This window comes from Emydura macquarii, unplaced genomic scaffold (assembly GCF_026122565.2).
Source record: "Emydura macquarii macquarii isolate MOO-44397 ecotype Brisbane River unplaced genomic scaffold, CSIRO-AGI_Emac_v2 contig_2768, whole genome shotgun sequence".
Taxonomy (NCBI): domain Eukaryota; kingdom Metazoa; phylum Chordata; order Testudines; family Chelidae; genus Emydura; species Emydura macquarii.
This window is the reverse complement of record NW_027132905.1, coordinates 42,832,450-42,859,951: the sequence shown is the minus strand read 5'-3', so window position 1 is coordinate 42,859,951 and position 27,502 is coordinate 42,832,450. Positions and strand designations below refer to the sequence as shown.

Genomic DNA, 27,502 nt, shown 5'->3' with positions numbered 1-27,502 from the left:
CAACCAGATGGATCTTTTTTTTTTTGGTAAGGATCTCTCACAGGGAGGAACATACATTATTCCAGCAATTATGGAATGGCAACAAGCCTTCTTGTAACTAGCAAAGCTGGGGATCACTGGGAAAAGGCACCAGCCCAGTAATTCATTCTTAGTTCTGACAAAAAATACCACAATCCTATCTCTGCCACAATAAACAGCAATGTACTGGCTGGTGCATGTTTATGCCTGTGTGCTTATATAACCCACACGAGAAGATCATAGATCTTTGTACTTCTTTAGTGACTAGTCCACAGAAGAAGAAAAGAGTCTACTAGAGCTGCCAGCTAGTGGCTCAAATGGTAGAAAATTACTTTTTTAAAGCTGAAGGGAAGCTCCTCTACTGTATGGACTTCATACTGCTTGACTGTGTATCGGCCCTTATACTACCAAAAGAAGCTCTCTGTTAGTTCACGTGGTAGGGGACTCTATGTTTGGATCAGGAGGATCCAAGTTCTGTTGCTAAGAGGTTCTGAGTGGCTATAACACGCAACCGAGAGATACTCATGAATTTCTACATGACCCTGGATTCAAAGCTTTCAGAGAAGGGCAACCATGGCATTATAAAATCAGCAGTGATCTCGCTTTGCATAGCAAAGTTCTACAGCCCCAGATCACTGCTGGAGTGCTGCCTTCCTGATTAAGTGAGAGTTAGCGAGCCGTATGTCGTGGCTTTAATAACACGCACCTCAGCCATACCAAGAGAGAGTGCTATACAGCAACAAAGGCAACATTTTAAATCCATGAGCTCATCTGGTTGGGCAGAAAGGCTGCTGCACACCAGGCGAGTACAAAATATATTACAGTGTCCACCTGCCAAGTTTATCTGTGCCCAAGTTCCCTGTTAAATTGCCTGTCACTGCTTTTTATTAGGGCCAATTCAAGAAAAACATCTCATGCTTTTTTTAATCAAAGTCTGAAATGTTTTTTGGTGAATTTCTTGAGGACCTGTAAAGGTCCCATATGGGGAGTTATGAAAAGCAAAGGCCTTGATCTTATAATTAGCAGATCAGGTAATAGTTAGGCAGCTCCAGTGAAAATTGCCACATGGATGGATTCTCCCCAACTCTAAAGAGAGGCCACATACTCTAAGACTAAGAAGAAGGTTAATTTCCTTTGTCTCATCTCACACAGCAACAATATAGAAACCCTGGCCCCATTACAATCAATGGCAAAACTCCCACCGACTTCAAAATCCTGGCCCCATTGCTCAGAGTCCTTGCATTCAAATTCATTAGCTAGCCCGCAAAGGCTTCCAGCGTTGCTGTGAGGCAGGGAAAGATAGTTATTCCTTTCTGTATAGATGGGGACCCTTGGCACAGGGAGTTGGAGTGACTTGGCCAGGGCCAGACAGCAGCTTAGTGGCATCCCCAGGAGAAAACCCAGAGATTAAATTCAACCCAGGTTTCAACCCAGTGATTCTACTGACTGCAGTGGTATTACACTAGGGATGAATTTGACCTCCAGAAACCTGATTCAGAGTCCCCTCTCTCCACCACTAGACAACACTGCCATAGCTTGAACCCTGACAGCACTAAGGAGGGATGAATGCTTTAGTCATTAGCAGATCTGGGGGTAATAGCCATTCTGTTTATTGAATTTGAAAGGATGGCATTTTGAGATGCTTGGTCCAGTAGGTTTCTGATTTGTCCCTCATTCACAGAGGCTATCAGCAGCATTTGCCGAAAGTAACTGAGAAAAGAGCAGATTGGGACGGGTTAACAACCGCACTGCAGTGACTCACGTGTATCGATGACAGAGGGAATCGATGCAGATCAGCACACGGACGTTGTCTCTGGCTCGGAGCTGCACTTTGCTCTTCAGCTCACTGTGGTCTTGGAAAGAAGCAAACCATGAAAATAAAGAAAGAAAGAAACTCCCTCTACAAACATGACAGCTCATCAACCACGTTAGGCTTTAAGCCGCATGTCGTGATGCCAGCAGCCTGTCACAGCTCCATTAGAGAAGCACCATGCTGGTTTCTTGTTGAAATGCCCTTTACCACTGATGGGTGAATAGGAGGAAAAAGCATCAGTGAACATTGTGGTGGGTTCTGAATGTCTTTTTCAATTTAACCACATTTGCCTCCCTTTCCACACACCCACCCCAAGCTTTCCACAACCATTCATGGACAGAAAGTTTCCTTCATACGAATGTCTGTGGAAAGTGAATGTAGGGCCCGTGACGGAGATTTGTTTGATTAAAGAATGAGATTCATTTGGGGCAGAAGCAGGACAGCTGATAAAGAGTCAGAGCTGCCCAGTCCTAGAAAGTCCTACAGAGCGAATTCACACAGCGAATCTCAGAGAAATGCTCCCAAGCAATCCCAGGGGCAAATCACATCCATGCGAAACTCCTCTGCCAACAAATTCCAACTAGCAAACAAACGAATCAAAATCGTGATCTGCTGTCTGTGGACATTGTGCTTTCTGGAAAGGCAACTGAGAAACCGGTCGTTATAAAGAATTCAGTCAACTCTAGTCAGGACCAAAAGCCACGTAAAAGTCTGAGGTGTCGTTATCTATAGAGAGGCAGGAAAAGCAATGGAATGTCTGGAGAGTCATAAAATGCCATCCCTTCATCGGACCGTACCATCCCATGGTTGCAGAGAGGCCTGTCTGTAACACCACAGTGGTAAGATGCATGCCATGCCCCCATTAGTGGCTGGTCCACTAAAGGATAATATCCTACTGCTGCTGCCAACTAAGGGATTCACTCTGCTAGCTCAAGTGGTAGAGGACTGTATGGTACTGATGACTCACGCCAATGGGTGGTCATTACACATGCTTCAGACTTGAACAACATCCAAGAGACAGCCAGTGGAAGTTCCAGAGTTCTTCAGCATGCCTGGAGGCTAAACTGGCAGAGGCTCCAGTGAACAGCACTCACCGATGTGGACGTTGGCTGAAAGCTGGTAGATGCCAGACACAGGTGCTGTGAACCGCCCAGTCGCCAGGTTCAAGCCTGATCCCCGGAGGAAAGCTCCTTTGGCCAAAGGCTATTGAGGGGGGAAAAAAAAGAAAAAGAAACAACAAACCTTGAACGAGAGCCCCAGCAATCAGAACAATCGTTATCTCTATCCACTGCAGAGAGGAAGACGGCATGCGTGAGGAGCGGGTAAGTGTGAGTGTGGGGAGAGGGTTGGGAAGGGATTGTCAGGCTTCCCCAGAAACACATCTGACTGTGTACAGTGCTCTTCCTCTGTATGGGAGGATTGAACAGAACCGCTCAGTATCAGGTGTATGTTGGCTGGGCACTGGGCAAGTGGCCCCCGCGCAGCTCTGTTAATATACCTTAGCCCTGATTCTCAGCACGCCTGCTATTCTAGTACTACACCTTCCCCCCACCCCCCTTCTCGACACCAGCTTTGGCAATGCATCTCAGTCCTCACCCCGCTGTCATCCCCTGCTCTTCCAGTTCTTGGGGACCCCTGACTCTGCCAAGAACTGCTGTCTTGAAACTGCAGCACCCCCTATTCTTCCAGTCCTGCGACTCCCTCGATCTCCCAAGGCATCTCAGTCCTGACCAGTCTCACCCCTGCGCTACTGCAGTCCTGGGTCTGGGTCTCTGCAGTGCAAACCTGTGTGTTGGTTCTGTGACACAGACACAGAGGAGACAATAACACAGCCACCAAAGGCTCTAGGCTTTGATAAGACAGGACTGATTCTCTCACGCCAGCAGCGCCGCACAGGCTTGCTTAGCTCTTACGGAATCTATATTTAGCTTAATTTTCTTCTGAGTTTGGCTTCGATAGGAAAATAGCAGGCAAAACTGGAGCGAAGCACAGCGTCTCCCGGCGCAAGGAAGCGGTCTGAAGTCAGACTCACAGCAGATTATCTGACTTAAGCTAAAATAAACTGACTGCGACATGTTTATTGTTAGTTTTGGCCTGCTCCAGATTTGTTTGGCTGGAGACAGGGAGAATCAGAGAAAAGCTTTGATGGGCCAAAAAAGCAAATTACTCAGAGACTCTGCCTCCCCCACAAGGGCAACATGTGAAATGTAAACGCGTCGGGACAAGCGCTATCATAACTGTCCCGGCAAGGTTTATGTAGCACCATTCTAGCAGGCAGAACAGCTGCTGGAGTGTTCTGGTGCTTATATATGTAAATACACACACTACAACTAGGTTATCTGTACACACATCCACACACACAGAACTAAGGACTCTTGACAGAGCTGAATTGCCTGGCAGTTGTGCTTATGACTTTACACTAACAGGCCTATCTCAGAGAAAATCTGAGTTGCCATCAACAGAGACACTGAAGCTAGATCCCCTTCAATGTAACAAGGAAGAGCTGTCCGACAGAGGAAGCCCCCCAGGGATTTCAACTATCCTCCCACTCCCAGCCAAAATAGCCAGGAATTGCCAGCTGTTGGGCCTGGTCTTTGAGGCGAAACAGCGGCACAGGACATATGGACATGCTGCTATTTGTATAAAGAGGTGCCATGTGGTAATTGAAACATGCACTGGTGCTGATCATTTTAAATCCCTGGCAGAGCGCACAGGGCCCGTGCTCTCTTCTTATTGTCTCTAAATGGAAAGAAAATAAAAACCGATTGAAATAAAAATAATTCTCAGCAGTTATCTAGTGTGATTCACTTGTATTTCCTAGATCTCAAAGCACTTTACTAAGGATTGAAGGTCATAGACACATGGATCGACAGATACTGGGAAAACTCATCAGTTGCAATGCCATTTCTGTGAATGAGAGAGAGACAGAGATGATAGACCTGATTCTCTTCTCTCTTAGGCTGGTTTTATACTAATATTACCCCATTGTCTTTGACAGAGTTATCCCTGAATTACAATGGGGTAAGGGAGGGGAGAGTCAGATCCCGTGTGTGTAGGTAGAACCGTGCCTGGAAGTTTCTCCCTTCCTTTCTCATTAAAGCAATTAAACTAACAGAAGAAGCAACTTAATTCCAAAACCACTGACTGAATGTGAAAAGCAATTGCAGGCACCAGTAAATTACTGCTGTTAAAACATTCCTGTTTCTTCTTATCCTCTGCGGCTTTGTTACTCTCTGTGAGGGGAAACAGACAATGTGGAATGTTGGGAAGGGAAAGGACTCCTTGGACACTACGCTCCAGCAAACCCCACACCAATTACAACTCCCTGCTGAGTTCACTGCCTGACATGAGCGCCACGCATTTCACAGCTGCCATAATTGCTGTGGGGAGTAATCCCTGAGAAATTTACAACTTGCTCTCGGTTCATTTCAACGAGCAGCCGCAAAGCATGTAAATAACAAGTTAGTGCCCAGCCCTTCTCTGCAATCCAAGCTCAGGTTTTCTTTTCTTCTGCTTCACACCCACTGTGTAATTTACTTGCTGGTGGGAATAGGGAATCAAGCGTCATAGGATTAAGATGTGGGCTGGGTGCTGCCAGATGGAAAGATTTTCTTTGTAAAAATTAAATTGATGGATACTTAGAATAAGAACACAGAAACTAGTCTGTGCAGCAGTCCCAGCAAAGCCCTGCAAGCCCTCTGACCCGCTAGCCAGTGTTAAAATTCAGCGGACAGAACTTGTTTAGCCTGACCTCAAAACATAAGAGATACCAGGATTCCTCCTTGACCTACGAAAAGCGTCTCATCACAAGGAGCATCTTAGTCCTGGTGAGTCTGGCATCACTCCAGTGGTGTTCCCTGGACCTCAGTCAAACCAGATACAAAGCCAGAATTTCACTGCATACTAGAAGATGTGCCTGATCTAAGCTTCCCTGTGCAAAATCTATTACCCAAAACATGCAGGGGAGGCAATGGTCTTGGGAGAGCGGAGTGCTTGGAGCTTGTAGATGCTCAGAGGAAAGGGGAAGGAATACTACCCGCTCATCTCAGATGCTGTAAGACCGAGGACAGCATGAGAGCAGCAGCAGGTGTGTGTGTTGGGGGAGGATATGGTGAGACCGGAGGATAACTATAGCGCAGACGGAGGAGACTTACGAAGTCTCAAGTCTCTGTCTCAGGGAGAAGAAAGCCTTGATGCCCTTTGATTGCACCCCAGGTTAGGAGAATGGAGGCACCGCTCTCCAGTGTTGGAGACTTTAGAACCGCTAGGTCCTGATCCAAAGTCCAGTGAAAGCAGTCGGAGCCTTTCCATGACTTTCAAAGGGTTTTGGATCAGGCCCTAAGGAGCTGAGTTGCTGCCTCCCCACTTTAATTGGGTCAGGGTCAAACCCTTGAGATCTCAACTCTGTGAAATCAGTGACAAGGGGCTCCCTCTTCTTACCCTGACTGCCCCAATGATGATGCTTCCGTCACAGTAGAAGCGTCCACAGCCACCAAGAACAGTACCTTAGAGCACAATCTAAAACCAGGCACTTCTTGTCCAGAAGCTGAAATGAAGCATTGGCACACACAGATTCCGCTGACCTGCCAGCCCTCCCACGTCAGCTCTGGGGCCAGCGTAATCAGACTTGATGATAACAAGGCTTGGGAAGCCCCAGCCCACACATCCATTGCAAAGATGTCTTTATACACATTCTCACTCCTAATTAACGAGGCACCACCTCTCTCTCACTGGCCCTACCTATGCTTCAAGGACAGCCTTGCTCTTGTGCCAGCACCCTGCAGATAATCTGGGCAGCTGTCTGACCCTGCCTCAGGTTTGCCACTGCAGGTTTGCAAACTGTGTCCCTAATCCTGCAGCCCTGCAGAGTCCCATTAGCTATGGGACTACTCCACTGAATAAGATCTGTTGGATAGACCCCTTCATAGACAGGGGTTTGTGCAGCTGCCATGGAAATGCAGCCACTTCTGGGGCTGCTAATTAACAGCATGAACACACACCTGACTGTTGACTGAGCAACTGATGGCAACCAACGGCCCTACTTGTCTCCAGTTAAGACGCTTTAAAATTTTCTCGGTTGCGCTCTGGGAATATGACTCCTTAAAACTGGCAACATGTAGTTGTATGTCCATTGTGCCCGCATCAAGTCTGCCCAATAGTAATAATGAGAATAATTAGCACTCACTCACCCCTTTGCATCTAACAGGCACGCTTTACATTAATGTTCCATTTACAAATAGTTTATAAAGGATTAATAGATGTTTTAATAAATAGTTAATCAATTGTCTACAGGTTGCTTATAACCACCTTCCTACCGATGGCCTTGTAACCATCTACATGCTACTCCTATCTGTACTGTGCTTATAACATTGATTAATCCTTTCTAAACCATATATAAATGGGAGCTTAGTAAAGTGTGACCCATCTAACAAACAACATCAAACAATGATTTTTGTAACTGCTGGAGTCAGACATTCACACCAGGGGTCTGGGAGGCCTAGGAGGGTCCTTGCTGCCTGTTAGGGCTTGCCTATGCATGAAAGTTACTCCAGAATAAGGTAAAATGTGAATCTAAAGTGGAACAGATATTCCTGATTAACTGATTTGGAAAAAGGCACTTCCATTCCGGAATAAGAGTGTCCACATATAGAATTAGTCTCAAACGGTTATTCTGGAATAGCTATTCTTAAATAACTCGGTGTGCAGACCAGCCCTTATAACAACGACTGGAAGGGGATCTGAGGCTACAGTGATGAGCATGTATAAGAACCCATATACAATAGAACAGAATTAGCTGTAAAAATGATTCTACAATCAGGAACGAACTGACAATTGTTTGGATGTGTGAGGTGAATGTCCCGTTGGGGTGAAGTTTTTAGGATCAAGCTAGGCATTCAGGAAGCAGATGCAGTGCCCACTCGTGTTTGCTCTGATTGAATGACAAAACTCCCATTAATTTAAATGGGTGTAGAATTAGCCAGGCTGGGTAAGAAGATGCCATGTTTCCCAACCATAAACCACTATTAAGACAAACGCTACCCCCTGGCAACCTGGCCTGAGATGAGAGCTGGGTTCTCCCTTTCTACAGATCACCACAATGGGCGAAAGGCATCACAGAAGAGCTCAGTAGAATTATTGTTCTGAAAGACAGTGCAAGTGCAGGCGGTGACATCAACTCACGGACTGGAAGTTCTGAAGTTCGACCAGGGTCTTCTTGTCCACAACAACCTGCCCTTTCAGTTTGCAGTGGAACGCTTCCTCCACCCGTTTGTAGGCTGAGGTCTCCTCCAGTGACAGCAGGAGTGGGGGCAGTTGGCTGGGGTAGGCTGAAATAGCCAGAGAGGCCCGCCGTTCAATGGTTTCTGAAGAGAAAAGAAATCGCATGGGAGACCATCTTGGATTTGGACTGAACCATCAGCAGCAGCCGGGGAGCATTTTTCTAATTTACACAATTAAAAAAACTATAGTTTTTTAATATTTATTTACTGTAAAGTATTTTCATGCTGGCAGCCAATGATATTCAAACATATCCACAAAGCCATCTCATTGTCCCTCCTTCAAATCCTCCTTTAAAACTCTCCTTTGCCATGATGCCTACAGAAAAATTGACACTGGCTAGGCAGCTGGTGTGCTGAGACCACTGCCGGTCTCATTTCCTGGTTCTCCCCCACCCGTCTGTCTGTAACCATCTGTTGTTTCCTGTCTTATACTTCCATTGTAAGCTCTTTGGGGCAGGGACCATCTTTTGGTGCAGTGCTGCATCTACCACAAGGGGGCCCTGCTCCATGACTGTGGCTCTGAGGTGCTGCTGTGATACAAATAATGAGTAATAACGAGAGGCCACATTCCAGCCCTAATGTAGCCAGTATGAACAGACCTGTTACTTTCGCTAGTCCATACATTGTTCCCTACACACATAGGTGCTGGAACTAGGGGTTCTGGGGGTGCTGCCACAGCCCCGGCTTGAAGTGGATTCCATTATATACAAGGTTTACAGTTTGGTTCAATGGTTCTCAGCATCCCTACTACAAAAAGTCATCCAGCACCTCTGCCTACACATGTCATCAACCAAAGCTTTCTCCAGTCCTAATTTAAATGACCCAATTGAAGGAACTACCACCATTCCCCTTGGAACAGACCGTTTCAGTCTCAAAGTTCTCACTCTGGGACTTTATTGCTATTGCTCTGCCTAAAAATGTCCTTGGCTTAGCTCTACGTGGCCAGCGCTCATAATTCTATTGCCAACCTTGCAATGTTTGGGGTTGTTCCTGAAACGCCAGTTCCTGGCCTCCTGGGATTATGGGAAAATCCCCGCTTTCGGTTTTGATAAATAAGTATGTTTCTAGCCCTCATGGTTGCAAAGATGGAACTTGAAAACATGACCCCATTGCATCCTAAAGCTTCCCAATCCAGAAGGTGAATAAAAAGTGTCCAACATCTTTCCCGCCCCCACAATCTTATGATTTTTACACCAGCCTTCTGATTTCTGAACCCTTGTCTTCGGCAATACTGTTCATTCCATCCTGTTACACTGAGCGGTACCACCCTAATCCATTCCTCACCCCACTATCATTGACGGGGAAGAGTGGGAAAGGTGGACCAACTTAAGCCCAGATCCTGCAACCTTGCACACGTGAGCTGGGCCGGCTTCGTCAAGTCAAGTCAATTGAATTTTAAGCACCTGCTTAAGCACTGAGCTGAATGGAGGCTTTAATGAAAGGAGCTGCCGCTGTAGGTGCCATGTTTATGGGCGAGAAGGAGACAAGTGCCTTTACCTTTTAGTATCTCCTTGAACTCCTGCAGCAGGACTTCCTGGGTGACTTCAGCCCCTGGTGCTCCTGGAGGTCCCTGGGGGCCCGGCGGACCGGGGGGCCCAACAAGGCCGCGCTAAAGAAGCAGCCAAAAGAAGACAATGGAAATCAGATCCAGGCAATGACTCTCAGCAACACACCAAAGGTTCCCTTAAAACGAAGAGCTGCATATTACAAATCTGTCAGTCTCCTGAGTAAAACTTCTTCAGCGCGGGTTCAACTAACAGTCTGCTGGCGCATATTGGGTTTGTGTTGGCTCTTTGCCCAGCAGGGAATGCCATCCCAGGGGACTCTTCACCTGAGTAACGATGCGAGTAAGAGGTTGCAAGGCCAGACCCTTGCTTTGGGTCTTTGGGGGCTGAAGGGAACTGGGGTTTGCTGCTTCTGTTTTTACTTTCCAGCATCACTAATGTCACCAACCTGTCCCGGCTGGGTTTGTTAATTTCCCTGTGCGCCACCTGCTGGCTGCCTGGGGCAGAAACAGAGCCACCCTATTACGTAGTTAAATAAAACCAATTTAGGCTTGGCAGAATTTTTTATATATATATATATATATAACTATATATATATTCGACAAATAAGATCAATGTTTATTTTTAAGCATTTTTTTCTATTTTCATCAATTTCAATTTTTCACGGTTGTGGGAAATTATGGAGGAGGTCCAACAATACTTATTTAATGACAGTAGATGTTGAGATTGAAAATGTTAAAAGCTACCTAACTGGTGCCCCTGCTCCAGCTCCACTAACGCCAGCACTATAACATGTTTCAGACCCATTAAGGTGGGACTGGTTCTCAACTGGCATTTTTCTTACTGTGCCTATCTGCAAATTTTGATCATTATCGATGGAAATATGTTTTCGTCGGTTTGAGCGTGCATGGTGAAATCGATGTTTACCGGCATTTACTGATAAAAGTCAAATCCTACCAAGTCTAAGAATAGTTCAATGACTTAAAGATAGCGTAAGTACGTAAGGCTGGGTGTTTGGTGTGACTGTTGAGGAAGTCAGCTGGGGCTCCCAGAAAGGAGAAATAACTACTCCACACTCCTGGAAGTAGGTCTCCGTGTGAGACTGGGGTTCTAAAGTGATTAACACAGCAACCTTCAATAATAATAATACTCAGCTCTTATCTAGTTCTTTTCATCAGTAGATCTGAAAACACTGAGAAAACTGAAGCAGAGCAGTAAGGAGATTTGCCCAAGGTCCCCAGAAGACCAAACGAGGAATAGAACCCAGGTCTCCTGACTGCCGCTCCAGTGCACGATCCACTAGACTATACTGTTATATCTTGCACCTACAGAGGCTAAAATATTTTGTGATGGACCCTTAATACCTGTCAGCTAATGGGAAAGTCCCAGCACAAGAACTGGGTGATTTAAAAAGATTTGTTGAGTAGTAGAATACACACTCACACTACAAACACACACTCATGCATACATACACAAATCTCACTTTACATTTATATAGCACATTTTGTCCTAGTTTTCAAAAACTCTTTAGAAACTATAAATACATATAGCACCACTAAAATACAGCCATCTCTGGGATTGGAAGGCAGACACAGAGCACCTTTTACAACAGCGGTGTGAGGAAAAATTTTGGCCCAGGACACAGAAATTTGGTAGCTGGTGTCATAATCTAGTGGTAACCTACTAATTTCTTGTCTCTCCCTTTGCATTTCCTTTTGGAGTTGTTGCCATCGTCCGGGCGATGTACAAATGAGATCCAGGTGCGCCGCGGATCTGTGATTCGAGGATCTGGAGATTCTAGAATCTAAAGAGAAACGAGAACAAAGTTTGGATGTCATTGTGTCTCTTCATCCATTGACAAGAATCCCAAACTCAGACTGCACTACTGTCTGGTATCCAACAGGTGCCCTAATGAGCAAAGAGGGGGCCTGAAGCAACCCCCTGGATCCAAACACCCTGAACTTTGAGGGACATTTAGTTCAGAGATGGAGCTGAATGTGGCAAGTTCAAGGCCTGTCTCCAATAAAGAGCAAGTCAGAACTTGAAACTGAGGTGTGTGGGGGCAGTTCTCATTGTGGAAGGATGTGGGGGTGGCTGCAGAGGTCAAGAGAGAGTGTGGGAAAAGGGCTCCAGATCAGATCATAAGAACAGAGGGGGAGCCTGCAGGCTGCAGCTTGCAGAAGCTGCATTAGGAAATGTTGAAATAAAAAAAGGTGCAAAGTGTTGAGAGGCAGTGTGGTTAGGGCTGGACTGAGTCTGAGGAAACCTGGATTAACAGGAGGGGGTGCTGACCTTGGCTGGATCATTCTGGGATAGAAATAATAAGACATTTCCACTGGACACCTGAAATAACTCTGGCCACCAAAGCTTACTGAACTAGCACTTGTGGGGACACCAGGTAGTGTAGTGAATCTGTAACCCTGGCTTTTCTCTTAACCTCTGGAGATGGGGTGTCTCCACTGTCCATATCCCCACTCTGCCATTAAGCAACCTCAGCTCAGGGAAGGCCCATTGGCACAAAAGCAGTGTCAGGAGCAAACCTTCTTGGCAGAGCTGGAGGTGAGGAGAACAGTCTGCATTGCACCAACCTGCACGACTCTCTCCTTTCCCCAAGCTGTGGCTCAATATCCCTTTACATTCATGCACATCCAATGTTGAATCCGCATAGAGTTTCTGATAGCAGGATAAAACCTCCCTGGGCCATAATTTGCCTAAAAGTAAACACTGGAAATCAGAAAAGCTAAAATCCCAAAGCCAGAACCACCTGCTATTTAAAATAGCAATGCTAGTTTGGATTCATAAAGGGCGCTTCACCCATGAGTCTCCAAACACTTTCCAAAGGTGGGAAGAGTCATTCGCCCTATTGTAGGGCTGATGGGGAAACCGAGGGGGAGAGAGGTGAAGTGATCTGACGAAAGTCACCCACCAGTCGGCGATAGAAATGGATCTACAACATCCTTCTCCACCAGAGCCACTGGGAGAAAAAAAAAACCACTTTCTGCCAAGCCCATAATGACCAGCACCTATATAATCCTAAAATTATGGCCCAGACATATGTATGCACGCGCACGCACACATGCGCACGTATAGAAAAGCCGTGTCGCCTGGTGCACACGCCTGCACAGATGTATGCACATGCATGTGATACGTATGCCTGCACAAACATATATATGCACAGCCACAAGCCTGCACGCAGAGGAACAGGCATATATATGCAAGTGCGCACATGCGCGCACACACACACACACACATTACAAAGCAAATGACATTTCGCATTCAAGTTGAATTTTTACTGATGCAGTCCCAGGATCTTCTCACTAAACTTTCCAACAAGAAACAGAACTGGCTAGATCTGGCCTCAGGCCAGTCAAACAGCCAGAGATGAGTCCAATAAAAACCCATAGATTTATGCTGGAATGACCTGACCCCAATTTCCACCTGGGATTTACAAGTTCATTTGTTTTGCTTTATTTCACAGAGTCAGAGATGGCCTCGATGGATTGGACTCAAGGAAACACAACAGAGCATGCTGGGGCCACGGTCCAGCTAGCTGTATCACTTTCTCCCTCTTGTTTGGCTGGGAAGCTGCAGCAGTCGCAGTGATACCATGAGCAGCAGAGATTTCAGCAATATGCAAATAATTTGTACTTGGTACCAAGTGACAAAGCTGAATGTTTATGGCTTTATCTGGTGCTCATAAGTAAATGGGTTTTAGGGAAATCACCACTACTGTCCAACACCAAAGGCAACCCCGATTACACACGTGCATTCTTTTAGAGCTAAAAAGGATGAATTTAAAGAGACATAGTCAGGCCTATAATGTGACTACAACATTGTCATGGTGCAGAATGCCTTCTGGATTCCAAATAGCGTGTGTGTGCAAGCAGTTAATAATCTTTGGTGTCTGAGCTTCCACTGCCATCCCCCTTGCATCATCGTCATTTACACCTGCACCAAGTGAGTGTGAACTGGGTGCAAAATGCTACTGCTCTGATTTAGCAGCCACTATGCACAGGTACAAATGTCATCACAAGAGGCCAAGGGGGAAAATAAGTCCCTTAGCGTTTATATAGGGCTTTGCAACCATTAGCTAATTCATTCTCAGAAGGCTTCTGTGAGGTAGGCAGGTTGGGAAAGTGAGTTCATGTTTCTACATCCTGTTCTCCAGAAACACTAATCCTTTGGCATCCCATGTAGAAGAAGGTGCCCAAGCCATATATTTCCTGGGATGTGCTAGAACGCAGGTTCAAAAAGGAGGCAGCAAACCCAGTGGGATGTGTTAATGCCTAAATCCGTTACTAATCTGGGCTGGAGTGGGAAAGGGGGGGGGGAAAACACCCCTTTGTTTGGGACAGAAAGCTAGCGGCAGGCTTTCAAGAACACACTCAACATTTTTGAGAGTCCAATAAAAATCAAAAGCAATCAAAGAATTACTGGACAAGTCTCCTTTCACTAGAAGATTCATTGACGTCTGACAGGTCAGTAGCATTATAGGAGTTGCTCTTTGTCTATACATAGGCATATAATTTAACAGATAAAGTGCCAGTAGATGGTGCTTAAGAATCTGTAGCACAGCTTCTGGGTTTTTATAGGACTAATAGAACAAGTTGTGCACTGCAAATGGCTTCCTCCATGCAGCTGTTTGCAGGGAGCTCTTAAAAAGCAGTGTATACAGTTTCCACCTTCTAGGCCACAGTTGACATTTAATCCTGGGTTAAAAATTGTCCTCACAAGCCATAAATGTCATGCTGATGAGGATGAGTTATTATGCAAAAGTTCTGAGGGCCCCCAGTGTGGTGGTCCCGGGTGTTATGGTTCTGAGCCCCAAGTTGGCACCTCAGTCGGCTTTCCTATGCTGGGAAATGACATTTTGGTGGTAGTGGTTGGTTCCATGGAAAGCTACAGAGAGGTAGATTCTAGAGCCTTATTTGTACTGGTCCATCATCTTTTTATAACTTAAAAAGCCCCCAAACCAACGGTGTTTTGTAAGGAAAGATGGCTGGATCCTTAGGGAGCCATGAAAAATGAGGCCCTTTGGTACAGCCATAGAAAAGATTCACTATGGGAAGTGATAGTACAAGCTTCTCAGTGCAATGAACCGGAGGGATCGCTTTGAGAGGCTAAAAGAGATCTTATCCATTGCCAGTTCCAGTCCTGGATCCTCTGTAGACTAAGACTCTTCAGAAAAAGGGGCCCATCCTGATGGAGAGTTTTGCAATTTGGCCCCTCTGTCTACTGGGAGCTAGAGCGAGACTTCCATGTTGATCTTTCAAAGGCTACCCAGATGGTCACACATGTTGGTTGATAATCATCTGATTGGTGGTCAATTTGGTACAAAGTTTCTGAGCTATCCAATCCCCCGTCAAGAACAACTAGACGCTGACTATCGAGGTCCCGATCCGTTCTGGCAAATTTCCATCCCAACGAGGAGGAGAAAAATACAAGCCTGTCTCAAGCCCCAATATTCTCAGCCTTCAACAGAGCAAACTGACAGCTCAGAGCTTAATGAATCATGCCTTGGAATTTAAATTAGTTAATGAAAGAGCTGAAGAGAGGAAATACTGGAAAGAATGCACCAAATCTGAAAAAAATGCCTATTGTTGATCCTGGGAATTCATCCAAGAAGCGAGTGGTTTTGCTCTTTGCTTCCCCCTCCCGACTAGGTGAAAGGGGTGTGGACAAGGAAGCCAGGAAAATATAGCAGTGAATTTAACAGATGTTAGACAGGACTCCTAGGCCATTAAAAGTCCATTTGAGTTTGAAACAAGTAAATAGCAATTCATCTAGAGGCAGATTGGACAACATAATGGGGAGTGGGAAAGAGGCAAAGTGGGAACCGGGAACAGTGGGGAGAGGAAAGAAGTCTGTCAATATTTCAAAGTTAAAATCTTCCATGCAGGAAATGTTTCTTAGGGCAGGTCTACACTAGAAATGTACATCGGACCAGCTGCACCGCTGTAGCGCGTCTGGTGAAGAGGCTCTAAGCTGACAGGAGAGAGCTCTATAACTGCATCTCCGCGAGAGGCGGTAGCTGTACTGGCGGGAGAAGCTCTCCCGTCGATATAGCGCTGTCTATCTGGGTGCTTAGATCGGTATAATTACATTGCTCAGGGGTGTGATTATTCACACCCCACAGAGACGTAGTTATACCAAAGTAATTTTGTAGTGGAGACCAGGGCTCGGTCTATGTTTGGTAAGCATTGTGTACATTTACGATGCTATATGCAGGGATGGTACTGATCAAACGTGCCAGCTTTTACCCAAGGTAAATAGATATGGTTGCTTCAATATTGGCAGTGTTCTTGCTCCCTATAGAATAGGGAATAGCTCCCTAAGAAATAGCTTGAAGTTGGCAAAACATCCAGGTATGCTCACTGCGCCATCTCATTTACTTGCCTAAAACCCGAAGAACAGCTTGGCAGAACTTGAAAGCCTGTCTCTTTCACCAACAGATGTTAGTGCAATAAAAAATATTACCTCACCCACCCTGTCTAAAACAACAAGCACTTTCTGGATTACTACCCCTGTGCATTGTTTTTAATTATACTGTATAAAACCATCTTAGGTTGTTTTTCAACCCTGAAGAATCCAGAAACAGGTTGCCAAGAATGCAGCCACCTCTGAGGTGGATGGCATTAGAGAACTGGAATACAGCACACTGCACAACAGCGGTAGAAGTGGAAAGCAAGGGATAGAAATTTTTGACTAAAGACATCAGGGCAAATCCTATCTTTATGTCCACCCTGAGAGAAGACCACATTTGGTAAGATCTGTCTGTCTGTCTGTCATTTGGTAAAATCTGTCTGGAACTCAATTCATCTCTTTCAGAAGGATGACAGGTTGAGCTGAGTCTGATGGAATCCCATCTTGTGGTTATTAAGAATGTTGTTTCAACCCTGATGCATATCCAGGAAGCTATCCCCCCAGGCCTCCTGGCACATGGGTGCTTCCGTCCATTGATTAGAGAGATGATGTCACCACCACTCTTTTCATTTCAACATCATGAGTCAATAGAAGATTTACAAGCTGCCAGACAGCAATCAATCCCAACGTGACAAATGTTTTGTGGAATTAAAGGGAGAAAGGGGGAAGCAGTGTCTCAGAAAACCTTGGAACCAAATCCATGTTTCTATCTTCTCAGCAAATGATTGCAGGTGATTTTCTGTTTGGGCATGGTCTACAGACAGAATTCACTCCCACAGAATTGCTCTATTCCGACAGCCCACCTTCCCTCCAGGTAGACACTTGTAAAATAGTTGATGTCTGTGTTGTAAGCCAAAGTGTGGGCATCCTGCATCATTTTTCCATATTGTTCATGCATTTCACTGTAATTAAGTAATTAGTGTCAGAATTTCACGGTTGCCAGGTACACTCCCCTAAGTACTCAGGTTTAGCAGACATCTCTGAAATGAGAGCAGGACTAACTATTCATAGGAACTTGTTTGGCCTTAATTAATTTAGTCCTCTTCTCTGTTCGCAAATTATATCTGAGCAGACTCTGATTTTTTACAACCAGCTTGCAGATCAGTTGCACGCTGTATTTTAGCCTATCAGGTCCTAGCAGACTGTTCATTCCAGCTACGCCTTCAACTATTTGCTATTGTGGCTGGAATTTTCAAAGGAGCCTAAGGGATTTAGGCACCAACATGCCACTGAAAGTCAAAGGGAGTTGGGCACCTACATTGCACAGCCCCTTTTGAAAGTCCCAGCTGGTCACCCAAGTCACAAGATATTGCTTCTGCTCCCTGATTGACTGACTGAAATGTTTATAAAACAGGAGGAAGGAAATCAAAGATGCCCTGTGAAAACTTCTGGTGCAAATCTTTTCACCAACTTCTAATTGCACAAGTATTTGCTAGATTTTAACTTTCCGAGACCACCACTAACAAAACACTGCAGTTGTGCAAACGAGCAGCCGCAATTCCCACTGACTTGGCTGGGTATCGCAGATTCTTGTCTGGTACTGGGCCCTTTCAGGATTGGATCAGGCCCAATAAAACCAGGGGTGAGCCAAAGCTGCAAAAAGCCAGATCCAAACTCCCCTAATGTTTGGGGTGGTGTTTAGAACAGAGCTTGTGGTACAACCTCATCTAAGAATAAGGACAAAGATTGTATCTGAACTTCATGGCGTGCAAGAGCTGAGATCTCAGTTCAAGCCCATCTCGGACACTGAGTGGATGCAGCATCCCCATATCTCGCTCTAGGTCGTGCCCAGCTGTTATGTATTTAGTAACTTTCTGGAGGTTAAAGTCTCCCTGTGAAAGGGCTGGCGGGTGTCTGCCTGAAGTTCAGCCAAGGGAAGCTGGTGCCGTTCTTGCCCCACTTGGTGGGATTTGTGGGTCTGCAGTGCAGCTCATGAAGCTGAAGGAAACGGCCTATTAATAAAAGCGCCTCACTCAGGTTCTGCGGGACATTCCCTCAAGCCTGCTACAGAAGAAAGCAAGTGAACGGCTGGATTCCAGAGGAAAGGAAGGCAGAATGATTTGTTCTCTTGTGCAAAGGACGGGCTCACGTGGCAGAAACTCAACAGTGTCACCTACAGGCTGGATCCTTAGAGAGCAGAACACACTGGGCCCTATGCTAGGGAGTAAGGGCCCGATCCAAAGATGCCCATGGACTTCCTTGGGCTGCAGATCAGGCGCAAAGCCCTCTCCCTCTGTAAATAATCAGCAGACAGGCGGCCAACTGGTTAGAGCCCAGATGGTGCTGAGCTGACCCATCCATTTACAGTGAAGATGGATGAGTGTCTTCAGCCCTCCATGTGCTGAACGGAAGTCAGCCAGAAAGCAGACACCCCACTGGGGAAAAAAAACAAACAAAAACAGACGGCACATCCCAGCAACATACACGACAAAGAAACCCTCCTGAAGTAAAAAAAACGATCGCTCCAGCAGCTTCCTTAAATTACAAATCCTTCTGCAAGGCAGCCACGGCACTCCCCAATTTCTCCAGCGCAAGGATGATTGACGGTTAAAATGAATGTTCCAGCCTTGTGGTATTATTATTTAATTACTATGGCATGCATGAGCAATCCCAGGAATAAGCATGCAAGCCTCTTTATTTTTCTTGGCAGACGCAGGCTCCAGCAGCCAGAGAGAGCTTGCAGCCAACTCAGGTATCGCCCGGAACTGAGAGCACCCTCGGAGTCCAGGCAAAGCAAAGGCTGCAGCAGAAGATGGGTCCTGCACTACAGTTTGCTGTTTCTAGGCCCAAAGCTCCCCCTTCCCTTCCCCCCACTCCCCCCCCCCCCCGGGAGGAAATGTGAGTTTTCTCATTGACTTTGATGGGACCGGGATCAGGTCCGAGGATCCTGATCCAAAAGCCCATTGAAGTGTTCCGTGGATTTTGAAACAGGCCTTTACCTTGCAACCCACAAACAACAGCGTTTCTGCTAGTGCATGACAACCAGATTGTGAAACAGACAAGGAACTAAAGCCCCATAGTGTCCCTCATGGGAGAGAAGAAACAGACTGGGCTGTAACTGGGATGGCTGAGCAGGGGACAGACCCATCCAACCTTCCAATCTCCAGCCTAATACAGCCAGCCAGCCTGTGCTGCCCACTATCCCCACACAGGGTCTCTTTAAGCTCTGGCCTGACCTCACCCATCGTGGGGGGGATGTGCTGATATCACTGCAGGTTGAATCACAGATTCATAGAAAATGTAGGACTAGAAGGGCTGGCCAAGTGAGTAAGATCTGAACTTCCCGGAAGCAAAAGTGCATTTGGAATGCAGTTTGTGGGTGCAACTCTACTGGAAACCAAAATGAGACCGACAAGTGTCATTTCAGCATCTGTGCTGAGTGAAATGAAAAAAGGAAACAAACTACGTTCCACGGCAGACAAGCCAATAACATCAAATAAATCCACTCTTTTAATAACTTCACGTATCCTTAGTAGCACAAAAAAAGGGTTGTGAGTGGAGGGGGAGAGGGAGAATGTTTGTATAAAGGCAGTGCCCCTTTACCTTTGAACAGGTTAATAAACTTTTCGCTCTCCAGGAACCACGCTGGCCAAAATTCTTCAATCCTTTGCCCCCCTATTTACTGCAGTCATGCGTTTTGCTCAGTGAAGAACCACAGCATCTGTGGTTTGTATCACTCTTGTGTGATAAACTGAATTACAGTTAACATTCTTGGTTTAGGAAAACAATCCCTGCTTTCTTAATAAATTAACTGATCTTTGACTAGACACAAATTTGGCCTGATCCCGCTAATGATTACACCAGTTTTATAGCAGTGTGAACCCTCTGGACATTAGTGGACTTACTCCATTTCTACATCAACGAGAGCATAATAAGGCCCGTTGTATAATTAGTAACAAATGACCTACCCTACTAATGTATTTTGTTTGGAACAAGTTAAAAATGACATATCGCTGTTTTTTAGCCTGAAAAATCCCATAGCAGCTACCAATAACTCATGGTTACACACACTCTTGGTTATTAACGAGACGTAAAACCAAGGACCTGACCACATGTGGCTTTTAAGGATCTCATGGGAATTTTCACTAGAGCAGAGGTGTTAAGCCTGGTATCCTAGCCAATTCCCAACTGGAATTCCTCTCTAAAATGGCCCTCTGCTTTTACTTGGGGGACTTATTCTTCACTCCCCTGCTTTAACACTGTTGTGTAGTTCAGAAGGTTGCCTTCATCCACTTTGAGGACGTGCACCTGTCACCCTTACTCCCACAAGGAATCCCATTGAAGGCAGCAGGCCTACTTACATAAGTAAGTGAGCAAAAGTGACAGAGTTGGACTCTGAGCTAGCTGGGTTGAAGTGGCAAGGGATCCCTGAACTTCCAGGCAGACCACGCTTTGGGAAAGACACTACAGAAAGGGAAGAATTGGACAGCAGTGGCAGAGCCATACTATACATAGAAACCCAAGTGAGTTTATTTCTTTATTATTTATTTCCTTTGGGAAATAAATAATATTAGCTCAAGGAAATTTTGCAAGTTGCTCGCAGACAGAAAGACCAAGTAAATTGAATTATTTAATCGCTATGAATTACTTGCTGGACTATGCCACTGACACCCTTCTAAGTTGACCTCAAATGGGTGATGGACAGCACATACCCTCTCCTCTGTCCTAGCTCCCAGAACATTGGGTCAGGCATGGACAGTAGTGATACACGGACACAGGGATCAAACACCAAGCCCCACCCTGACAGGGTTCTAACTAAAGATCAGTCTCTTAGTTACACTTTGGCTACAGCTATAGAGCTTGTCATTCCAATATCTCCTTGAACTGAATTTGAATTATGTGCACAATCCCCCAGGTTAGGCAAAAATGCAGATCCCCTGATCAGAAGAGGTATGCGCTCTGTGCCACACCGATGGCCTGGCTAACTGGAAGGACTGTTGGTTTTTGCTCAGGATTCAAACAGAACGTGGCATAGAAGTAGTTCAGGGAGAAATGAAATGAGATAAGGCCCAGGTTGACCCGGCTCTAGTTATTTTTCAGGGATGGGGGAATCGGTTCAGCTAAAACAAGGACTGAACCAAACCTTCAACCAAAAAGGTTAAAATGAAGTTTGGAAAATCTAGCACCGGAAGTCCCCAGTTCAACCCCGACTCGTGGCCCCATGAGGTTGTTTGCTACATTTGCTTTTGGTGGCTGCTATGAAAGCCTGACGTAGGTTCTGCCATCCAAAGGCTGCCCTCGGATTCTTTTCTTCAACTGGATCAGTTAAGAGTGTCCTCAGGAAGGGTCAAGGAATTTCATGTTTCTCATTCGACCCCGGGACTGGCGAAGACATGTTTTTACGTTGTTCATAAACCAACAAATTTACTGGTGGCAGGGTGGGGGACTGACCCATTACACACAAAAACCTGAAGCCTGTTTGGAATTACTGTCCATGTGAATCCTATTAAATTGCCATGGACAAACTAAGCTCCAAAGACAACTAGGAAGCTGAGCAGAGTAACACAGTTGCCCTTCAGCTTACTGCAGCCTGTTCCGATTCCTATGGCTGATGGGAGAATACGAAGTCCATTAGCCCCCACCTCCATCCTTTTCTGACTCTTAGCTTCCCAAACATCCTTCAAGCGGAGCAAGTGCAAGGATAATTTGCTTTCTGCTTGCAGCCATGATCTTATCAGATCTCACAAGATAAGCAGATTCACGCCTAAGCACGACCTGATTGGGAGATTGCCAAGGAAAGACCAAAATGAACCAGTGTCCCAGAACAGCACTCAAAGAGCACCCTTTCAGGGGAAATGTAAAACCAGGTACCTCCTGCCCACTTTATGACTATTAAAAGATACCATGGACACTTCTGGCACAAATTCCAAGCAGGGTAAAATTCTGCTTACCTCAAATCCTCCCCACACTTTCAGTGAGATACACAATATTGTCTTCATTCTAGACTGTGGCAGCTGAACAATGGAGGTGTTCAACCCCCAGAAGTGGCTGCATCCCAGCAAAGAGCAGAATGTGACTTCTGCATGGCCCAAATCTGTAAAACACTCTCCTTTGAAAGTCCCTCTTAGAAATTACTCCTTTCCTAGCCAGCTTGCTTCGTGCATTCCCAGGACACACAGAGCAGCGCTTTAGCTGGATGCTAAGGAGGGCAAAAAGATGACTGAGTGAGCACTAACCTCTGCCAGATAACGTGCAGCCCAATGTCATTATTATTCACATGCGCAGAGTGTGAAAATAATCTAGTCTGCCTTCCGTATAACCTGTTACTCTTCAGGAGGTCAGTGCAGGCAGAAATTATACAACTCACAAGAGGCTCCCCTGCACCTAGTGCAATTGCCCAGTGAGATTTTTAAAACCACCAAACAGAACAACCCACCTAGCCAAGAGGTTGTGGTTTTAAGTACATATAGTATTTATTTAGGAATATCAGGAGCGTCAAGTGCTTCACTTCCCAGTTTTAGTGAGAGGTCTCCTTGGATGACTCAAAAGAATTGTGTATGTTAAAAGGGAGCTTTTCCAGGCCCTAATTTAAAGGGCCAAAGTGTGGACTCACCACAAAGATGGGCCCCTAGGTATTCTAGTTAAACACATGAAAACAAACACTTGAGTTTTAAACAGCCTGAATAAAAATGACTTCCTCTCTCTGTTAATCAGGTTTCACTTTCTTGAGCCTTCTGATACCATAATCCTACAGTTCTCCAGTTGATCATAGAGTCTTCAAGGGTAAACAAGAACCAAAGTTTTATTGTGAAAGACAGCAGATTTTTAAAAAGCAACAACAAAAACAAGCTTTTAGGCCTTTTTTTATGCACAAAGTGAGGAAATACACGGCCTGATTTTTTTTTTTCTTTTGCAGGTCACCTTTACCTTTTACCTCATAGGTAATACGTTCAAAACCCAGTGGTGGCCAGAGAGGCTTATTCAGTCTTCATGAAAAAGCAGCTTCCAAGAATCAATCAAGTGAAATGAGTAAGATCTGGAAGCTTTGATTTCTGACATCCCACCTCTTGAGGTATGGATATTATCATCCAGGATATGAGAGGGGGTATTTCAGAAGTGTTCTAAACAATACAGAAAAATCATGCCCGTCGTTTGTTTACATGCTGTTTGATCTCACCCTCATGACAACTAGCTAAGGAGAGCAATTGCCTCTTTGAACCATGCCAGTTACCATTCACCATAAGATATGAATTACAAGTAGTTTACAAACCTCTCATTTCTGGCTACTCATCTTTCTCATCTGGTGTATTTTTTAGAGTGCATTGAAACAGTTTTCTTTCAACAGTCAATCACTTTGAACGGAAAGGAAGAACCAAGGGCCTGTTACTTCATCTCGACATTTTCTGCTGATGGGCGGCGTTCGGATCTGCATTTCCAGGGCTAATGGAAAAGCATGCTTTTGCAAATTCTCCATGAAAAACAAACTTCTTCACTTATCAAACACTCAGGCAGCAACCAGATTTTAAAGGTAGATTTAAACAAAAGCTTTGGCAATTTAACCATGCTGTAAAATCACATTATTTTCAGCTAATGGATATTTATTCCCCCACGCATATAGATAGATGTAATTGTACTAAGCTGCCTAATTCACACTCTGTATTAACACACATATCATACACCTCACGCAGCAAGCTGTGCACTGGTTGGGCAGAGCCTTCCACTTCAGAGGCAGAGATAGTTATTTCAATGGCATTGCACACACAGTGCACTTTGTAAAGCAGTTTGTGATCTCCAGATCCGGTATAAAACCCCCAGACTCCTTGGGCTCAGATTCAAATCCTGACAGGGTCAGCTTCAGGACAAGATATGTAAAGTTCAAGCGGTTTATTGTGTTGGGGTCTTTCAGATGAGACCTTTAAAACTCAGTACCTGCATGGTCCTGTGTCAATTTACTTAATTGCTTGCCCTGCTGTCCTTCACCAAAGTGGTCATTGTTCTAGAAAGCAGTTGATAGCCACCCCAGAGGTGGCTGCAGCTCAGTGGTGCTGTATGTTTATAGTTTGTCTAAAACTCCTTGGCTTGGAAGGTGCTATATAAATGTAAATACAACACACACTCAGCCACAATCTGCATATATTTAGAAGCAATCCTTACCTACTAACTGAACCTTCTTCACGTTATAAGGTCTCACCATATGAGATTAGTTCAAGTTGCAAACTTTGGATCTGGATATCCGACAACCCGATGGTCAGGGGTGTTTGAATCTGGGATTTTGGTTTGGCACTATCCTTATTACAGAGATGCTGTCTTCACTGAACCACCAACCCTGTATAGTAGCCAAAGGTTTGCCATGGAAGCAGCAAGGTAAAGTAGAGCAACTTGAGAAGCTGCAGCTTCTAAGCAGTGTACATTACTACATATGTCCACTGCTTCCAAACAGCTATGCTACTTCTAGCAATAATGCATACATTTTTATATCTATTTAAACTCCGACTAGATTTTGTTTAAGTTTGAAATCGAGGCACACACTACTAATGGTCTGATAAATGACTCAGCAGGCATTCCTGGATGGACTGCAGCAGAGTTACACCAGGGATGAATTTGCTCAGCATGCAGAAGGTGAAGGAAACATTTAAAGATGCAAGGGGGAGAAGTGTCTGAGAGCAGGAGCACCAGCCTGTCAAGAATTAACACAGCGAGTCTCACAATCTGTAATGACAAAGTCGACAATAAGCGGCGCAAGGCTAACGGAAGAAATACTGCTTATATTCCCCTAATGATCATTTAAGAGCAGCAGCCAGCTTTTTAATATAGAGGACAGTTTCCCAGACTTGCCCAACCTTAACCAATTATTCTCACAATGGCTTTGAAAGGGATATTTAGAATGTCAGCCCGATTGTTCTAATTCACCCTCCCAGCCCAACCCCCAATTTTTGACAGGTTTGTTCCGCCATTGCTATAGTGACTGCTGTCCCTAATGCTCATGATCAAAGAAGTCACATTTTAGAGGTCATCTACATTTGAAACAAGGGACATTTTTGTGTGTGTCAGAGAGAAAGGGACTGTGTGATGGAGGAGGTTACTCCCTCCTTTCTCCCTGATGCATTCCCTTTCATTCTGTCCTGCTCCTAATCCCAGGACCTGCTTTTAATTCCACCCCTCAGTCACTCAATGCGAATTCTCAGTGGCTGTATCTTAAAGGGTTTCTGGGATCCCTGAACAATTGACCTGCAACTTTTTGCAGCCTCCAGACTGGAATGATTCTCACTGACATTTACTGGAAAGGACCTACCCTGCAGGACTGGTTCACTTGCTATGCCTGGTAATACAGCTGATTAGCAGGCATTAACGTACTAGACATACAGTCTATGCTGTTCTTTCCCACAAGGGTTCCACTATACACATATGTTTTCATGCATTATTAGTACAGCCTTAAATCCTTCCTTACAATGCACACAGCTATTTGATGTCTCCTAATAGAGATTGTCTAGCTACACTACATTTTTCTGACCTGTGATTCCCAATGTGTGCAGCTTCACCAGGGAAACTAGAGTGCAGGCAGGGCTCAGACATACTCAGGTGTTCATACTGCCATGTCATCTAAGCCTGCTCTGGCACTGTATCCCACACTCAAAAAGAGTGCATGCAACAGACTCACTAAAATTGCAGTATCATTACTATATCACGATGGCCAATTGACTCAGGGCTACACAGGCATATCCCCTTGGAAGTTAACAGTTGTGTTTGAGTGAGGATAATTTGTACACTTAAAAGAAACTTCCAGCAAACCAGGTGCTTTAATAAATGATCAGATATTACCAGGATGGGCACATTAGTAATGCAAGTAATAAAGTAATAAATCAGTTTCATCCCTAGCATTCCAGTCATTTCGTGGGGCGTGAATTAGAAAAGAAATGATGCCACAGAAAGAAGATTGTAACACCTCTCTCAAGCAAGAGGAAGGGAATTTGTTAAAAGACTGGTTGGATCAATGAAAAAATAATCCAACCATACACAACATCCAGAAATTATTCAGTGTACTTACTACACATGGGTTAGTTTAATACATACCTTGGGATGCCCATGCAGTTCTTCACTGTTGGACAGAGTCACATTGAAGGGCTCCGTATACTGATGGGGCTCTTTCATCTTCTTTCTCTCTTTCTTTGCTGCCATCACTCTAAAGAGAGAGAGCTGCTGGCACAGTAAAGTTGCCACCAGTAGCCAGATCCAGCCCCTCATTTTGGCTTCTTTTTAGAAAGGGGTGTTGAATCAAGGCTGAATATCCTCCAGGTGCAAAACGAAATAATAAATATGGATGGCTCTTTTTTTTTTTCTTTCCCCTTTTCTTTTCTTTCTTTATTATTGAAGTTACTGCTGTTGAAGATGATCCTCTGGTAGATGTTATCAAATTATCAGCATGCACCAACGCGCGGGTCTCTGGAGAGATCTCAGTTCAAGTTGGATACATTGAGCCGACATGGATATATTTGTTTGCAAATTCAAATTGCAGTGCGATCAGGCAAATGGAAGGAAAGGCGTAAGTCAGTCAGCTAAGCCCTGCAGAGCTCTCATAAATGGAAGAAGTTGTGGAGATTTCCCCCAACCCTGCCTTTAAAATGTATCCCCCCCCAACCCAACAAGTCTTCAGATCTCAATTAAAACTCACTCACCTATGAAACTTAGAAAGTCAAATGGTTCAGGGCAACTGTAGCTCAGGCCAGAGCTGAGAACACATAAGCCCATTGGGGGGTTGTGAGTTTGTTCCTTTTCAATGGGAGATTTCACCTTCTGTCATTTAAACTCTTGTGCGCAATTCAAAGGTTGCCTCAGTGAGGTCCATCCATCCTCACTTTAGTGATGGGACCCCTTCCTTAATGACAAGCCCCCATCGGTTCTCTTTTCCTTCATAAATGCTGGATGTCGAAAACCCAAAGCTGTTACAATCGCTCTTCTCCTGGAGGTGTGTACAGTGTCAGAATCCAACCAAGTGCTCAGTCCTCTAGGGAGAGAACTGATCTCTCTCACACATCGAGTTAAAATAGGGAGAGTCAAAGAATCTGAGGAGGTATCTACGTCTATTAGGAGCGGACAAAGTTGTCTCAAGCCAAGCTCTCTGGCTGGCTTTATCTTTCCTTGGCTTTAATAAGAGGACGAGCAATCAGTTCCAGTGTTGTAAACAGCTGTCAGGATGTGGAGTCTTGTGTCTCCCATCCTAGCTCCTTTCCACCCCATGCAAGATTTCAGGTCTCTCTCTCTGTTTCAATCACCTCTGGTTTTTCTCGTTGCTCCTTTCCCCAGCTGCAAATTGGCAAAGCCCTCCTCAGTCTTTGCTCTACCTCAGCAAATAAGTACTTCTTTCCTGAAAGTGTTTCCATCAACTTGAAGAAAGAGGGAAGGAAAAAAAAAAAAGGGGGAGGGATCACATTCTAATGAGCTGTCAAGCCTAGTCTCTTCACATTCCTGTTAGAGACTCCCTGTAAGTGAACCTGGCTTGTGTGCCAGGGAGATTTAAATCAGTACCC

The 27,502-nt window shown here is 45.1% G+C and overlaps 1 protein-coding gene across 1 annotated transcript in view; it reads right to left on the bottom strand.

Annotated features, from left to right (window-relative positions):
• C1QTNF12 (C1q and TNF related 12) overlaps nucleotides 1-26,219 on the bottom strand; it is a 35,293-nt gene extending 9,074 nt beyond the window's left edge. The window contains exons 1-6 of the mRNA XM_067566786.1: nucleotides 26,049-26,219; nucleotides 11,299-11,418; nucleotides 9,607-9,718; nucleotides 8,012-8,193; nucleotides 2,926-3,034; nucleotides 1,781-1,871 (exon numbers count right to left, since the gene is read on the bottom strand). Coding sequence (XP_067422887.1) covers nucleotides 1,781-1,871; nucleotides 2,926-3,034; nucleotides 8,012-8,193; nucleotides 9,607-9,718; nucleotides 11,299-11,418; nucleotides 26,049-26,219 — 785 coding nt within the window. The remainder of the gene's footprint in view (nucleotides 1-1,780; nucleotides 1,872-2,925; nucleotides 3,035-8,011; nucleotides 8,194-9,606; nucleotides 9,719-11,298; nucleotides 11,419-26,048) is intronic.
• Between the last annotated feature and the right edge of the window lie 1,283 nt (nucleotides 26,220-27,502).